General features: G+C 47.9%; 2 protein-coding genes across 2 annotated transcripts; one reads left to right on the top strand and one right to left on the bottom strand.

Moving 5' to 3' along the window:
* The first annotated feature begins 574 nt into the window (after positions 1 to 574).
* LOC122374940 (pancreas transcription factor 1 subunit alpha-like) lies at positions 575 to 9,419 on the top strand. The gene is made up of 3 exons (XM_043354017.1): positions 575 to 1,280; positions 7,397 to 7,526; positions 8,404 to 9,419. The coding sequence occupies exons 1-3, from the start codon at positions 918 to 920 to the stop codon at positions 8,544 to 8,546; spliced, it is 636 nt and encodes a 211-aa protein (XP_043209952.1). The 5' UTR covers positions 575 to 917; the 3' UTR covers positions 8,547 to 9,419.
* Positions 9,420 to 12,726: 3,307 nt separating this feature from the next.
* LOC122374944 (golgin-45-like) lies at positions 12,727 to 17,231 on the bottom strand. Its single transcript, XM_043354028.1, has 7 exons — positions 17,138 to 17,231; positions 16,541 to 16,786; positions 15,870 to 16,208; positions 15,373 to 15,572; positions 14,945 to 15,073; positions 14,427 to 14,658; positions 12,727 to 13,983 (listed from the first exon to the last, which is right to left on the bottom strand). The coding sequence occupies exons 2-7, from the start codon at positions 16,769 to 16,771 to the stop codon at positions 13,831 to 13,833; spliced, it is 1,284 nt and encodes a 427-aa protein (XP_043209963.1). The 5' UTR covers positions 16,772 to 16,786; positions 17,138 to 17,231; the 3' UTR covers positions 12,727 to 13,830.
* Positions 17,232 to 17,405: the final 174 nt, after the last annotated feature.

The following is a 17,405-nucleotide window of genomic DNA, read 5'->3' as shown; positions in this document are numbered from 1 at the left end:
GATGAATTAAGCCTTTAGTTCATCGGTTTGGTTCCCAAAAGGTAGGATGAAATGGAACACCCAGGGTAATATTATGGATGCTGGGGCCATCATGCGAGCGAGGGCAATGTAGGCCCGAGTCCTAAACGACCATAAACCAAGTCAGTAGATAAAGGAGAATCATTTGCACAACTTTCTGCATTTCTGCCTATTTCATTTTTGCGTGCATTCTCCGTTTCATAAAGGCGACGGTGATTGGTTTCTTGTAGTCCCCAGTTTTCCCATTTGTCGGCTGTCGCGTGAGCTGTGAGTAATAACATCGTCTGATGGAGCCGCTAACACCCTCACTCAGACGCCTTTTCTTTTCCCCGACGGCTGTTTCATCACCACTCCATAAAATGCTAAGCCCGTCGTCATGGTGTCTTTGCAACGTTATCTCCCGTCTGGAGCTCAGAGGCCCGGCCCACCTCCGCAGTCTCATCCTGTTCCACCAATCACAGCGCAGCAGCGCATCGGCCCGAGCCGCCATTGGTCGCCGCCCGCCGGCTCCCACGGTGAAGCCCCGCCCCTATCGCAGTTTCCACGAGTGCCGGCGGCGTTCGTCACATTCATTGCGACACGTGCCGGCCGCACGCCGTTTGCCTCGTTACACGTGTCGTGCACGTGTTGAATCAATTGGCAGACTTGCTTACACGTGTAGCCACCTGACAGGTGCCATTGTTTACCCGGCACGTGCAGTTTTCGCAACAAGTGAACTGTGATTTATCCGCTTCACCTTGATTGGCGAACGTGTTACGCAAGTCAGTGCGACTTCTCAGGCGGCTTCTCGGACTCACTTACGGCACTGCAGTGGGACTTGGGCGTTCGGCGCGCGTGGGGCCGGGCCAGGTCGGGACTCGGGTGCTGGCGAGGGTGTCTGCCGCAGCTCCAGCCGCCCCATGATCGTGCGAAGCGACTCCGCCATGGAGAACCTTGACTATGAGGCGCTCAACCGCTGCTTCTTCGAGTCTCACGAGTTCTGTGAGTTCATGGAGTCGCCAATGTACGACTCGTGCTCGTCCAATGACGGTTCATACGCGGGTCGGACCGGCGGCGGCGCTGACGGGGACGGCGGCACTGGCGGCGGCGGGGATGCCGGCTCCCGGCGGCGGCGGAGGAGACGGTCCGGCGCCACCCAGCAGGTTCACCAGAGGCACGCGGCCAACATGAGGGAGCGACGGAGAATGCAGAGCATCAATGACGCGTTCGAGGGACTACGCACTCACATCCCCACGCTGCCTTACGAGAAGAAACTTAGCAAGGTCAGTCACAGTGATGCCGCTTGTTTATTTTGTTTTTTAATGGAGCCGAAAATGTTGCTTTTTGGGTGTGTGAAGACGGCTATGAGTAGTTCTTCGCCCCATTGCACTGTGGGGATTTTTCCGATCTAGCGCCTATTAATTCAAAAAATATTTTTTGGATTTTTGTTTATTTTTTGTGTCAGTAGGGCTAAGAAATGTCTGAATTTTTCATATATGGCATTGTTTCATCTGTATGCCCACAGCAAAACTAGGAAAAATGCGCCCAAAGTTCACACTCATGCGTGATTACTCAATGGGCTCAGCAAGGCCCGAAAGTATAGCTCAATTTCATTGTCCTGTCCTGTTGGTTTTAATCTTGCGAGGTCTTAAAGTTGCATATCGTCTGAAAGGCACCTTTATTAGGAATGGAATGGCAAACAGAAAGTATGCCACAACCTTACTAAGGTCACAAAAATGCCCTTTACAAAAAACCCTTACAGACACCATATTGAAGGAATGGTATTCTAAATAAATGTAGGAAATCAACAATGTTCTCCACACTTTTCCACTCCGAAATATATCCTATCGAATTCGCCACTTTCTTCTGCACAAGACAACGCCTAGTTTGGCTGCCGAAACTTGCCTGAACACGGAATATTCACATTAGAGTATCTTAACACCCCACTCGAGGAGCGCTAGGGCAAACAGCACGATATAGGTATGTTCCGGACATAGGCGAATAATTTTACTTCGTGATTTATATGATGCATATTTTCTGAGACACATTCATTAGGAATAGGATGACAAGCGTAAATTATACATACCGTAACCGTAACCGTAAAAGTGGTACTCCTATGATACCGTAACCTTATTAACCATCGCACTTGTGGGGAGGGGGAGGGGAAGGGGTCGGATAAAACCCCATGGTTTTCCGCAAATTACTCGCGCAAAAAGCGGCCGATCGCGCCGAAACTTTCGGTACCCTCGAGATCATCAATTTTACATCTAACCTAAAAATTTCATGACTCTGACCCAACTGACCTTTGACCTGTGGCATATTTCTCGAGACCATGTTTGGCCGGAATCGCGATTCGGCGTATGCCAGCTCACATTATCCGCGGTTTCCAGTCTTTTTGTGGTTTTAAACGTTCAAATATGTGAAATGATGTTGGTGCCATGCATAATGGTGGGTGTCAAGGTCACGTGAAGGTCAAGTCAAGGTCATTGACCTTTTGATGACCTTGGTTCACTTTTTCGAGTTTTACTTGTTTCTAGGGTAGTTTTTGGTGCTGATTTCGATTTTAGCAGCCATTTGAATATTTACGAAGTAGTTCTAGTGCCTTTGTTCCATGTTACGAAGCTATCAGTAGTAGGTGACACTTCTATGGATGGCCGGCAGGACGCCTACTAATTGATCTAACCTGACCTGACCCGACCTGGCCTAAATGCATAAAGACATCGTCTGTGATCAAAACAAACATGAAATTCGTGATCAGCACCCCAAAATACCCTGTAACACCCTAACTTTGCGAAGTTTCAAGAGGTCTCGATTTCCCAACTTTAGTTGGATCATTAAACTGACTTGGAAAGTCAGCTTATGACCTTGCACTTTGAAATTGGATATATTCGGCCTAATTTCGTCATTGGCAGCACGCTTGACTTTTCCGCGAAGCTCTAGCTTGATCAGGGGCCAAACAGCTGAGCGGGGGTCCAATTGAACCCCCTATACTATGTTGATTATGCACATTTACAGGTAAAATTCTCACCAGGACACACCAGCCAACATCTGTGCACAATCTGGCTACAATTCTACCTATGGTTTGCCCTCTACGATTAAATACGTGCTAGATCGGAAAAATCCCCACTGTGCATTGGTTAGCTATCTGATGAAACTTTTATTAGATTCCAAGTCACGGTGTTTGCCTCACATAGATAAATAATTGAAAAGATCGGCACATGATTAAAAAGTGAAAAAAACACAATCATCAATTTAAAAGCAATTAAGCTACCTACATGTAGATTTTGAGATTAAAAGTTGACGGTTCTGAACATCGTGGATATAAGGCGCGCAAAAATTGCATATAAGCAAAAGTTCCATAGAACCATTTCATCTCTTCCTGATGTTTCTTTGATGTTCGTCTGTTGTTCTGTCCGTTGGTGTCAGGGTTTTTTATATCCGTGACCTAAGGTCAGGCCAGTGGCGTGACCTTACCATTACAAGTCAATGGAGAAAAATGAAAATGCCTCTAGATCCGTGTGTACGCATAGGAACAGTCCAAATATTTCAGAATCACAATGATTTGGACCACCCGTGACGACCATGGTGTCTTTTTTTTTGCTGTTAACCTCTAGAAAGGTCATCCGAGGTCATTTGAGGCTACAAACAGATTTTTGCCAATAACTCTCGATTGGAAAGAGCAAAATATAAGCAAAAGTTCCATAGAACCTTTTCATCTCTTCCTGATGTTTCGCCTTTTCCGATGTCGCCCCGCCACAAAAGCCATTCTGCCTATTGACCTGTCCACTCCACAACTTTGCCCAACTTGTGGCAGATCTGCTTTCGTCAGTGCCGTAGTCGATAAACCCCAAGCTGATTTCATGGATACCCTTATGAAGTTATGAACAATTTATGACCTCGTACAATTTCCAATTTGTGATATTATCAAAGGCGAACAAATTTCCAATTTCCAATTTGTGATATTATCAAAGGCGAACAAAAGGGGCTTTTTAGGCATTTACCCTTACGACGTCTGAAGTGAACCAAAATTCAAAATTATATCGTTCTCGTCACACAAAAGGTAGGTAAGTTAAAATCTAAAACCAGTAAAACGCCTTTTGGGCGAAGAACGAGCGAGCGAGATAGTGAGCCCTGCACGTGCGGAAGGGCGAGAGGGTACTTCCAACGGGCTTGTGCAAAGCACCCTTCTAACCGGTCGCTAGCGGTGTGCCAAATTTGAAAGCAATCGGCCCAGCTGTTCCTGAGATCTGGAAGCGGCATTCTGCACGTGCGCACGTGCAAACGGGGTCCAAAATGACTTTTGCACGGCACCCTACTAACCGGTCCCCAACCGTGTACCAAATTTGAGCGCAATCGGCCCAGCCGTTCTCGAGATCTGGAAACGCCCCCTGCACGTGCGCACGTGCAGTAGCACCCTAACCGCAACACGTGGGAATGCATTGCCTGGTGGGTGCCTACCTGTATGCCAAGTTTCAGCGAAATCGCCCCAGTAATTACCGAGTTACTGAAATGGGAACAAATTTGACACCTCTTATTGTTGTATTTTGCACGTGCACTGGGGGTGACCCACATGCATCGAGAGTATCCGACCTTTGGTAGAAGGGATGCAGCTACCCTATAAAAATTACCGCAAGACAATTGCTCAAGCCGCTACTGAGATATGGGCCTCTCAAAATCACTACTTTTGCAAAACTGCTTAAACACCCTTGACTTTTCACGTGGCACGTGCCACGACGGTGACTTAGATGTATCACAAGTAGTCAATTACGGGGTAGAAGGGATGGGGCTACCCAACAAAAAAGACCGCAGGCCAATCGGCCCAGCGGTCGCTGAGATATAAGCCTCTCAAAAGCGTTACAGGCCGGGCCGGGCCGGGCCGGGCCGCTCATACTGAGATTTTTCCGTTTATATATTGAAAAGACTCGCTTCGCTCGCTGCGCTCGCTCGCTCGTAAAAAAAGTTTCAGGATCTGTTGTTTCAATGGATACCTACCTAAATGACAATTGACAAGTTGACTTTATTAGGTATCTAATATTTTTATTACGGAATCGAATGATTCATAAGGGGGTCACCTTAAATTTAAAAGGCAACCAGTGAATCAGATATAATCCCCCTCGCACCACTGCACTGGAGGGAGGGGGGGGGGGGGTCAGATGGACTCGTCGGTCGGATGGATGTCGACGCACACTATCCGTGCGTTTCCAGACTTCCAGATAAGAAACGTGCCGACATGTGAAGTTATGTTTTTCCCAAGCATTATGATGGGTGTTCAGGTCACTTGAAGGTCAGGTCAAGGTCATTGATCTTTGGTAACTTCGGGTGACTTAATTCGAGTTTTGCGACTTTTTAGGGTAGTTTTAGGAGCTGATTAGTGATATGGAACTTAGCACTCGTTTCAGGAATGCAGGGAGGTGTCAATTGAATTTCCAGACCCTGATCGAGCTGGAGCTTCGCAGGAAAAAACAAGCTTACCAAGAAGATTGGTTACCAGCGGTAACCAATGTCAGTTGGTCCTGGGTGCATTGGTTTGCCTGCCAGATCATTTTTTGCCATCGATTTCTTGTGGTCCTGATTTCGAGCTTGGCGTTCGTTTTGTTAAACAAATGATGTGTTTGTGCATTTGGGGGTAGATCGGGGCAGGTCAGATCGGGTCAACTTCACGCGTCTTGCCAGAGAAAAGCCAGGCGTTTACCACTACTGGCAACCTCGCCACATAAGTGTGGACTATCGCGAGATAAAAAATCTAGTCCCTAATTGCTTAAATGAATGTTAAATTTGTAATAAGCTTCACAAACTGCCATACAAAGTTGTCCGAGAGGGAGTTACCAATGTTGTTGTTGTCAAAAGTTGTCAACTGCCTGGAGTCTGGACCTGACTTTCATGTTACACAGACACCCGCCCTAATCCACAGGAGTCAGGACAAACAATATTTCATGATTTTGACACGTTGCCAATTACACAAAAAAAAGATCTGGAAGTGTACAGATAATGTGCGCTGAGATACCTCGAATCGCCATTCTGAAACCATTCCGAAACCTGACTCGAGAAATTCTCGAGAAAGACGTCACAGGTGAAAAGCCACTTGAGTCAGGGTCACCACTTGGGATTTTCTAGTACCTATTATTTTCGGTCGTGGAAAGTGGGGTAAGACGGGCACCTTAACTTTGGAGCCATTTTTCGGCCGGTTAGAAACATCATAGAAACGGGAAACTGAGTGAAAATCTTTTTTAGACATTTTACTTCCATTTACCAGAAGATGAGACTTAGACCTGATTCAACAAATAAACTGCAGCTATTTTTGCAAAACCTTGCAAAAACCCGTCTTACCCCACCCCATGGGGTAAGACGGTCACATGGGTAGGGCAAGACGACCATCTTCTTTCAACGATCAGCACAGCTCGCAACAAATGCCCGAGATTAGCGGCATTGATACAGTCGCTCGTTGGTCTCAAGTGCTTCGGAAATGGCAGTATACGAGATACGTGCAGAAGGCGTATGCTCGTTTATAGACCCTGGTTCAGAAGCCATGTAGAACCGTTTTTCACATTCATTATTCGAGAATAAACTGTGCCGAAGGAATATTGCCAACATGCTGTGATTATCGGGATCGAACATATTCTTATAAGAAATGCTTCTTTTTTCCTACAACAGCAAAAATATTTTCACCATTGCAGACCCATTGGATTCATAAATTGCCCGTCTTCCCCAAACTCAATGTCAGAAGTTCAGAACGATTTTTTATGTGGACAATTTGATGAAGACAAAGCAAATCCGCGTAAATGAACACTGGTGGCGTATGAGTGTACCACTTAACTCTATAGTGCTGCACACAAAAGCTTGCACAATACATTGTTGATGTTTTCAATGAAATGAGTGTTTTAAAGAAATCAAAATAAAAGATTTACCCCACTTTCCCCTATGTTTAAAGCAGGGCTGCGGAGTCGATGGATTTTCGGCGACTCCGACTCCGACTCTGGCTTTCAAAAACCAGCTCAGACTCCGACTCCGACTCCGGGCAGAATTGTCGACTCCGACCGACTCCAACTCCCGACTCCGACTCCGCAGACCTAGCAGGGCTGCGGAGTTGACAGATTTTCGGTGACTCCGACTCCGACTCCGGCTCGGGTTTCTAAAATCGACTCCGACTCCGACTCCGACTCCGGTCACAACTGTCGACTCCGACCGACTCCGACTCCGACTCCGACCCCGCAGCCCTGGTTTAAAGTTAGCAAAACGAGAAAGCTGAAAATTTCGAAGTTAGCCGCTGATTTTTTGGCGAATAATTCGTGAAAAAAACCCAACCGATGGGGTTCATCTGACCCCTATCGTATCTATCCCGAGGGTTTAGTACCTACTTCTGTCTTCCTGTACATTACAATGTTTCGCTGTGCGCCGACAGGTGGACACTCTCCGGTTAGCGATCGGCTACATCAGTTTCCTGGGCGAGATGATCTCCTCCGACGACGGCCAGCACGCCTCGCACAAACTCAACGGAGACGCGCCCAAAAAGATCGTCCTCCAGTCAAAAGGTCAGTATCCACCTTATGTGAGCAGACGTTCATGCAACACGCCAAAATAAATCTGAAATGAATCATCATGATGAGGACGGTAGCTGCGTAGGATTGGTAGGTACCTTTTCAAGTATCCGGCTTTTGCATAAAATGGTGAAGTGAATAAAATCGGTCAAAATCATGCGCTGCAATCTATTTACCGTTCTAGTTCTTTCTAAGCCGGTGGCACCCTGTCGTCACTATGACCCCCTGTGCCTTCCGCGACCCTGGGGTGCCGTCGCGGCCGCCGCGGGGACAAATTGGACACGGCGCCGCGGCGACTCGTGAATAGTTGATGACGTCGTTATTGTGTGCCGATAGCGGGCGCCGTTAAAGCCTCGTTAATATGTCGCGTGGGGCGAGTTCGTCTGTTGTTCTGTTCGTCGGTGTCGGGCAGACAACAGGCGACACCCCGCCGGCGCACGGCGGTCCATGGGGCGGAATGACGCGCATATTTGGGTGGGCAGCTAGCGTGCTGTGTGCGTTTGTTAGCAGATGCTGCTCTTGTGGTGACTCGCAGAATTTGCGTGGCACATGTCAAAAAGATAAAGGTCCATGTTATATCGACTATGCTCTGATTTTTCTTTTGTCTTTGAGTGAACCTTTTTACGCAAAGTCGACGTGATATTACATTATCCGTTATCTACCCTGTTAATACTCATTTTACGCCTCAAATTCAGTGGCCGTTTCCTCAAGTTTGAAAATTAAGCAGTTCAGGAATTCTCCTCCATCGATCCCACTGATATCTCAATTTTCCTTTTTTACCCAAGCAGCTTGAAGTATGATCTGACATGGTGCGACCTAATCTGACCCATGTGAAACCCCACCTGACCCCGCGTGCCCTGTGACCCAGCAGACGGCGGCCAACTGCGCGGCCACTCGCTCTCCTGGTCTCACGAGCGACCGCTGACCAACAACAACAGCCAGGTGACCACCAAACTGTGGCACCCGGAGGACCCGCGCGACAAACCGCTCGAAGAGTTCCCGTTCGGAGCGTGAGGGGAGTCCGAGCGGGCTGGGGAGGGCGCCTCCCGGCGCGGCGGGAAGACACTGGGGAATGACGAGTGATGTGGGGCGGGGTTGGGAGGGTGGGTAAGTGGTAATTTTGTCACTGTTTGATGGTGGGCGCAACCAGGACTCAGTCAAGAGTTAGAGCTCTGATTGCGCAGTGACCTGACTGGGGAGCTTTGGGACGGGGCTTGAACTAGTGTTTGTGTTCGCGGGCTTGTGTTCGTGACTGCTCATCAGTGTAGTGCGAGTGTGTATGTGAATGGTAAAAGTGTATAACTGGAACGGAGCGGTTTTTAGACATATCATGCATGAACTTCGATGTTCCAGATGTGTGTATTCCGATATTGTGACAATCGAAAACACCGGTCGTGTGATGAGGAGTAAATATCGCTCCAAACATCATGAGTGATGGGTAAATAGCCTGAAAGTGTCAGGAGGCCGGATTCAGTGGGGTAGCTTGTAAAGCAAACGGCACTGGGATACATATTCGAAGAGCTTGTGATGGGATAGTCATAACTGGGTTGCGTAAATTATCAACGACGCCGACATTCCATACCGGCATGCAAGACCGTATGGTCATTCTTGTCTAGTCATTGTGCAATTGGTTGGCAGTTCTTTGTGCCGCAGGTTGCGGGTGTTCGGGTAGATTTATCTGTTTTTTTTTTTTTCTAATTATTAACTTGTACATTTTAATTTGCTTGAGATGTGATTATCTGATACGCTTACGAAAAAGTCCCGGCCCGATAAGTGAAATCGATATATGTAGATGTGTATGGATAGCTGACCGGTCAATGGGAGCTTTTCGATGGTTCTTTGAGTTCCTTCTTCAAACCGGTAATACATGCATACTGCTTTCCATAACATGCAGTTTCGGGATTGTTTTAGACGCGTCAGTGCATCGAATGTAGAAGAACGACGATAACCAGTTCACTATCTATTGCGTTGAACCGTATAAACCCTGTTAGAAGCAGGCTCCTGGATATCTTAGAGACAACAGCCTCAAATCTCGACGGCACTGGTCATTCTGCAAGTGAACTTTGGGACATCACAGGGGATGCCGGGAGAGCACTGACCGTTGGGATCAGAGGTCTGTTTCACTAACAAATAAAACTTGTATTTACAAAGAAAAAGCTTGAGTTTACAAGAAATAATTACCAACATTTGAGATTTGGATTTCACGAAACCTTTGAACATGAATTTTGAGTTTAAAATTTGCAAACTTTTTTACAAGAAAAAGTTTGCTAGAAAACATGGGAATCGCAAACTTTCTGTTTCACGAAGACCAGAAACTTGAAAGAAAACATCGTGATTACAAACCTGAAATTCCAGTGGTCTTGACATTCGGAATTTTGATACTTTTTGTGCAATAATGCAAAACAGTCATATATTTAGAACAACTATGCTTTGTTGAGTCGTTTCATGCTCAATTTTTACTTAGCACACACCCTAAGAAGCAAACTAATCGGTATTAAAATATCGTCATGTTTTGTCATTCGCGCGCCATAATTGCATTCAACAGTCTTCTGCTGTCAAATGTTTTGCGTGTTATTTTCTTTCAATAAAAGGACAATGTGAATTATCATTTATTTCTTTTTCCAACAGCATCATTATTTATAATTTAATTAGGCAGCTTTTGACATGAATACTAGACAATATTTGATACAAAGAAGCAATATCTTTAACATGCTATAGTTCTTGATTAAAAGCATTTTTACTGTTTACAAGTTTATTTGCAAACATTTTCTTATCGGAGGTGCCACTGGCGATGAAGCTTAGTGAAATCGGTTTTTACGTAGTTGGTAAAAATACTTATGAATTGTAAACTACAAACACTTGTAAATACAAGTTTTTAGTGAAACAGGCCTTGACCTGAGTGGACGGGCTCAGCCGACTTGGGCTGCGGAGTGCGGCGTACCACTCAGTTCACGTGATTAGGACATTTCAGAGTCTACCTTATCCGGTTATCCTCTAATTCCACAACACTGAAATGATCTTCACAGACGCAAGCCAATGGTCTCAATAAAAAACGACAACAAAATAAAGTACAGCCGTATCGCCGACACACTTATATAACTGCCGATAGATGGCACTAGTGACGAACGCCTGAAAGTATGCTGTGCCGGCGTGCATCCGCTGGGCAATGGGCACTGGAATAGAGAAGCCGACGGCCGAGCGTCTCGCGGTCCGCGGATGCGCTAGTAAAATGTAATGGGTAGGCAGTGGCAGCTTCGCGACCTGCATTATTGCTTTCGCTTATTGACCATGAAACCATGAAATCAAACAGGTCACTGAAACACTTGCCGCAGAACTTGATCTCATACCGATACACGTGGTGATGTAATTGATCACACACCTGATGTTAGGCGCTACTATGTTGAGATAGGTCACCATGTCAACGTTTCGCCGCACGGGACATTCCTGTTTCTGAGACTGCGCATGGCTTTTGTTAGCGGAATGACACACAGTCGCTCCTCAATCAGACTAAGATCAAACGCAAACACGGTAGAACGACGAGCTTTGCTTGGTGAGATTAGCGAAACAAAACACCGAGATATGGTGAGGTAGGTAACTACTGTAGGTTAAGGTAACGTCAAACGTGCTGTGCTCATGATAAGCTGAAATCTGTCTGTGAATCCGTAGGGTTTCGAAGTCAGATTTTCCGTTTGCCTATCGGCTATAGTTTGGTTAACTGATGTCAGGAAACTCACTCAGGCGGCTCAGGCCTATGGTCGGATTACACAGAGATTGACATTCATCATCAGTTTTTTTTTTGCAATGAGCAATCGAGTCATTGTGCTATTCGATTTTTTTTCTTCAAAATAAAACTAAATGAAAATGAAGCGGCTCAGGGAATTCAAGTGTTGCTCAAAGCACTGCCGCTACTCCCGTGGAGGATGTGAAAAAACTTGTACACCACATTTCTCTAGCTGGAAAATAGTTTCCGACCACCATGCACTCCGGAACATTCCCACATTGTCCGTGCCGCGGGGCGCGCTGTAGCCGCCGGAGACGTCGTCGGCGTCGGTAAAGATGGCGTCTGCCGGCGCTGGGAACGGTCGATGTCTCCTCACTCCAGGTGCGCCCGTTCCCAGGAGGATGCGGCCAAAGCGGCGCGCAGACAGATCGATCGCCGCGCCGCGCCGCCGCCCGGGCCGGCCCGCCGAGCCGCCCAGCAAATTGCACGGCAAACAGACGCCTAATGGGCAGCGAATCGGCCGCCGCCGCCGGTCGGGAGGCTCGAGTGTCCCGTGACACGGGCGGCCGCGGGATGCCACTATTTGGTCACGCGCCGCCGGTAGGGGTGGACGGGGAGGGTGTCGAACGGAGGGAAAACACCGGGGATGTCTGAGGCAGCATCAGAAGAGGGAGTAAGGGAGATGGACTACATGATTTTCCGTTTAATGTTTTACGATTGGCCAGACACAGATGTAGGTAATGGTAGACGTCATATGAGGGTGAATCTGAATAGCATGTTTGAATATGTTACTACGTTACTCAACTTGATAAAATACAAAGGTCTCGGAACAATTGTATTTGCATGAAGTGATAAAGCCATGTATTCCACATAAATATACGGGCCGGTGCATTCGAGACAAACTGCGTATTTCCAGTCACCTGCCCTCGTCAAAACACCACGCGCGGTGTATTATTTGACGACGGCCGACAGTCATCACATTTTCACACAGCAGTAAATCGCGGCACAGGGGTTTATTTAGTTAGTACGCGGAGATGGTTAGGGAACGTACCTGGGACGAACTGACCGACACATAACAACATCACATCCAGTAGGTATATAAGCTCATCACAGCCGCCAGAAGGTGATATTGTTCGTGTGTTCACCGTGCCATTCAACGCGTGCAAAAATAACGGTCAAAGCACGCACGCTTACGAAAGAAGTCGTACTCAGAGCGAGCTCGCATATAAAATCCCGCTAAAATGAGCATGTTAGGTAAGTAGATTCCGATTTGATCCTGCCAACGTGCAAAACAATTATACACCGCAAACCCATAACATTCGATAACAAAACAAGACGTGCTTACCTATAACATACAAAAACTATGCAATGAAACTGAATAAATTTGCAGTTAAATAACAAATATATGATCAAATAAACAAAAAAGTTCATTCGGATCGCCTTAAAGCATAACATAACTGTAATGGTAGCTCCCCGTAGCCTAAGTGCACCCTGTGGAAAACGAAAACTTTTTGTTGTTTTACCCATCAGAACTGAGCACTTTCAAAGTTGCATGGTAACTACGGTTAAGTAATTCAGGAACTAATATATAAATATTGCCTGAGTTCCTAACGTATCATACATATGTCTACATACGCATAAGAATTAAGGACAGCAAATGCTCGCATCCCATAAAAATATACAGATGTAATAACACCTAGCCCTGTTTCAAGTCTATAACCCAACTCCGGACCCAGTGTCTATAACAAGTACCGCTGCTACGTACCCAATCTAACCCATGACAGTACAAAACCTCTGCTAAGTGCTACGTACCCAATCTAACCCATGACAGTACAAAACCTTGCATAGCAGACCTCCAGGGTCTGGGACCAAACATTACTTTCATAATCCAGATCGCCACTTCTCTTAGTGATCCAACACAGTTTTTTTTTGCTTTTTTTGTAACAATTCTACCTGTAACCAAAATAGCATACGCATAACTTGACGGCTTGTTTGTTTTGTTGGGTTAGGCCCTTTCGGTCCAATGAGACCATTTCAGGACCGGGAGGATGATAGGATATAGGGGGAGACATTGGTCTGGGCAGGCATCCTAGTGAGTCGCCGGGGCTGAGCCCGTCCAGAGGACAGGCCACCCAGTCCCAAGGCACTCACTGCACCCGGCTACGGGGTGCGCTCCCTCGGGAGCAGCGGTGCCGCTCCAAGGGAGCAGCCCGCATGAGATAAAGTTGCCTGTCCAGCCCGGAGAGAGGTTGCGGCGTGGAGGAGAAGGATTTCAGTATCCTGAGGATAGAAGCACGGAACGGCGAACTTGACGGCTATTTCCACGAATGCATCACGAAATCATTCTAGAATGTCTGAAAAGTGAAATGATCTATACCCAGCAAAGGGAGAGGTGTAACCCCTACCAAACGTGTGCACGATTTCTTAGCTGCAACAAATAGGCACATCCACAGAACCAGCGATTCTCACTTCGTCTGGACACGACGCACAGTTCAAGAGACTCGCCTTTTTTTTCGGCCGGTGCGAGTCGTGCTCACAGCGCCAGTTAGCGGCGGCGCGGCCAACCGCTGGTTCTCATCACACCACATAGATGTCGCCGCTGCAGTGGGTGCAGCACGTCATGGTGAGGTGCTCGAGGCGCGCCTGCGGGTGGAACCGGTCGGCCATGCCGCGGTCCCGGCAGGAGTCCCGCTGCGCCTGGTACTGGTAACACGCCGACGTCGATAGCAGCTGTGGAAAGATGGGGCGAGTTAGTCATTCATTCAAATCACCAGCGGCAGGCCATGGGCGACACATGACTGAAAATCAGACTGGAGGCTGGATGATCCATTAGTTAACCACTCAGAATAAACTCTGGCCGTCACAGAACATGAATACAAACAAAATTTCAGCGATTAGCGAGAGTAAGAGACTACCACATTCATATACCGCCGAAAGTAATCAGGCTATCGAAAGTAGGGGCGCGCGGTTATACAACGTCCTCCTAAGTTAAGTACAGCTGCACGTCTCAGCAAAATACTTCATTCCCAGGGTAAATGACCACCCAGCCAACGCACCTGTAAACCCGAATACACAAAACGGGACTGATGATTAATCCGTCCCCAGCATATTGAGCGTCACTCACAATAAAGAGACGGTAGACCACAACTCTATCATCCCTACCCAGTACCCACCTTCTCAGCCGCCTCCTCAGCGGGTGTCTGTACGTGCGTCTGTGCCGACTCCTCAGTCTGTCCCTGACCGGGGGCCGGGGCGGGCGCCGGCGGCCGGCCCAGCAGCCGCTCGTGCAGCGCTCCACTCAGCTGGGTCACTCGCTCAGCCAGCTGTACGGCGTCTCCGTCTGGTGAGCCCAGGCCTGACTGGGCCGACAGGGGGTCGAACGCGTCCCGCACAGCGGTCAGAGACCTGGGGAACGAGAAGGAATCATACGAATCATGAACGAATCATACGAATCATAAGAGAATTATCATAAACATGAATCGAACGATTTCAAAATAACCAACAGCATTATCCCAAAATTACTCATTGAAAACACTTAAGTATTCATGCTCAGTCAAGATTCAGGCTAACTTTATATTCATCAATAATGGTTGACTGCCGAACTCTGCAAAAATCGTATGAAATGCGCATAAAATGCTACTATCGGCACGAAGTGTGGCAGCGAGAGAGTAACACGGGCCTGGGGACTGACCTGGCGGAGGCGCGCAGCTGGTCAGCGATCTGACGTCTCTCCTCCAGCAGCGCCTTCAGAGCCGCCTCCGACTCACGGCAGCGGCGACCGAGTACTGCCTTCCAGCCGGCCAGCTCGTCCACCATTAGACTGCGGGGGAAGGGGAGGGGGTGCAGTCACGGTCACTCACTCACAGCACCGTCCTTCAGCTAGCTACCTCAGCTACCAGATCGATCGCAGGGAATTCGCAGTTACAAGTCAAGGCCCTGGAAGGAGCTACTGCACTGCAGTAGTTCCTGCAGTAACCGCATGCCCAGCTGCTAAATCCGATATGGATAAATCAGTAAGCAAAAAATACAACATTTCACACAGATTCCGGTACAGTTTGCTTAGTGCAAATGGCCAATTACGCTTAAATAGCCTCCCGACCAACCGACAACCATCCTCACCTGCAGGCCATAAACTTGGACCTCCAGACATCGCACTGTATGGAGAGCTGGTCACGTCCCTCGCCCTCCTGGGCGGCCTGGGCGGAAAACGTGCGCACCAGCTGCGCCAGGTGGGCCTTGTCCTCTGTGAGTAGGTGTAGCCGCGACTCGATGTCTTCGCCGATCGAGGCGACCAGCAGCTTCTTGAGCTCGGCCGTCACCTGGGGGTGGAGATGGAGTCAGTGGAAGGAGGGCCGAGAGAGGAGTAGGTGGGGAGGCTAGCTGCAGTCAGGCTAATAATTAATTTGTCATACCTATGTCATCAACATTATTCAAGATAATTGCGACTTCTGAATGATTTTAACGTTATTTTTTTTCCAAAAATATCGGCGAAAGCGTGAAGTGCGACATTACTATCATCAATTACGTGACGATTTTAAACACATATTATTATCTCAGTGTAGTCAAGGCCTCCACTGTTAATAACGCAATTCAGACTCCGATGCTAATTCACCCACCTCCATGGCGACGTTCAGCTCGCGCTGCAGCTCATCCTTCTCCCTCCGTAGTTTCGTGATGCGAACATCCTCCTCCTCCGGCGCGGCTGGGGCAGCGCTCGCCGCCGCCGCCGCCACGGCCGCGGCCGACGGCGCCGACCCGTCGCTCTCGCCGCTTACTCGACGGGGACCCGACTCGACCGGGCGAGACGCGGCCTCAGCAGCGCCGGCGGTTAGAGGAGAGGTGCAGCCCGGGTACGGCTCGTACGGGACGAAACGCGCCTCCCGCGCTCCGCCGCTGGGACTGGTGGGAATCGCCGGTACAGCAGTGGTTCTTGAGGCTGGGTGATGTGCAGCAGACTAGGGAAAGAAAGCAACTATTAGTGAAGGACAGAGGACATGCTGATTGCTGAGAAGCATCCATTAGGTGGTCTAGCTTCTACATAATTTGAGCCATAAATATGTGACACGATTGACAAGGAAAAAGACCCTTCAGAAGGCTGTGGTATATTTTCGTACAGCATTGAAAAGTTGATCAACATGTTTCCAAATACAGCCATATAAGTTTGGTACCTACCTACTGATAAAATTAATAATTAGATGCTAAAAGTCATCTTAGTGAAAAGCTCTTGAACCTATTGTTCCATGAATAAAACTGCAATCTTCTATCCATATCCCTCTCAGAAACTGACCCTTTGCTCAATGGCTGGTGCCAGTCTGAAGATTGGTTGATCCACACCAGAGGCCAGCTCCAGATCTCCTAGAATGTCAGACAGAGATGCTCCCTGCAATCGCTGGTCTGTAATTATCTTCAGCATCTGCTGCTCCACTGGCTCCAACAGTGGGCAGTCAGCAGGTCGGTTGCTGACCGCAGACTCCATGCCATCGCCACTTGTTCTTGGCGGACTCAGTGCTGCTGCCATTTCCTCTTTGTACCACTGAGAGAAGAAAATAAAAAGAAATGATCAAGAAAATATAATACAGATGATAGTTTACAGCAGGACTCAATAAAAAATACCACGAACAACATGCAGCATGGCATTGCATCACAACCTTGACCTGAACCCATCAATGCTAAATACCTCCCTTATTGCGCAGTATATAGAGAACTCAGTGCCTTATTGTTATCCTGTGCTGATGCTCTGATATCCAGCAAAAGAGCAGCACCAAATCAAATGAACGATCTTCACGCATCAAATGAAATGCGTGAAGATCAAGATCGTTATTCATCCACAAGGCCATATCAACATTACTATGATAGCATGATATGATATCAGATTCATCCATACCCTTTCTTATTTATACACCCTGCGCCCTTTCTATTCACTCTGCAAATATTCTGACGTGAGACAGGGTAACTGAGGGTAACCAAGGCTATAGAACTCCAGGTAAGGACACCAGCCGTTTGACCTTGAACGCCGCCGGCCGGCCGATGACGTCATTGGAGGCAAGCCGGCTCGGCGGACGCATCGAGCGAGCGTATAACGGAGGGTCTCTAATCCATGACGGAGGAGCGTTGGACGTTGCGGGAGCCGGGGAGAGATTTTAACGTTTGCA

The sequence above is a fragment of the Amphibalanus amphitrite genome, unplaced genomic scaffold (genome assembly GCF_019059575.1).
Source record: "Amphibalanus amphitrite isolate SeventyFive unplaced genomic scaffold, NRLGWU_Aamphi_draft 001744F_arrow, whole genome shotgun sequence".
NCBI classification, from domain to species: domain Eukaryota; kingdom Metazoa; phylum Arthropoda; class Thecostraca; order Balanomorpha; family Balanidae; genus Amphibalanus; species Amphibalanus amphitrite.
Note: the sequence above shows the minus strand (reverse complement) of the source record. Positions and strands in the feature narration are given on the sequence as shown.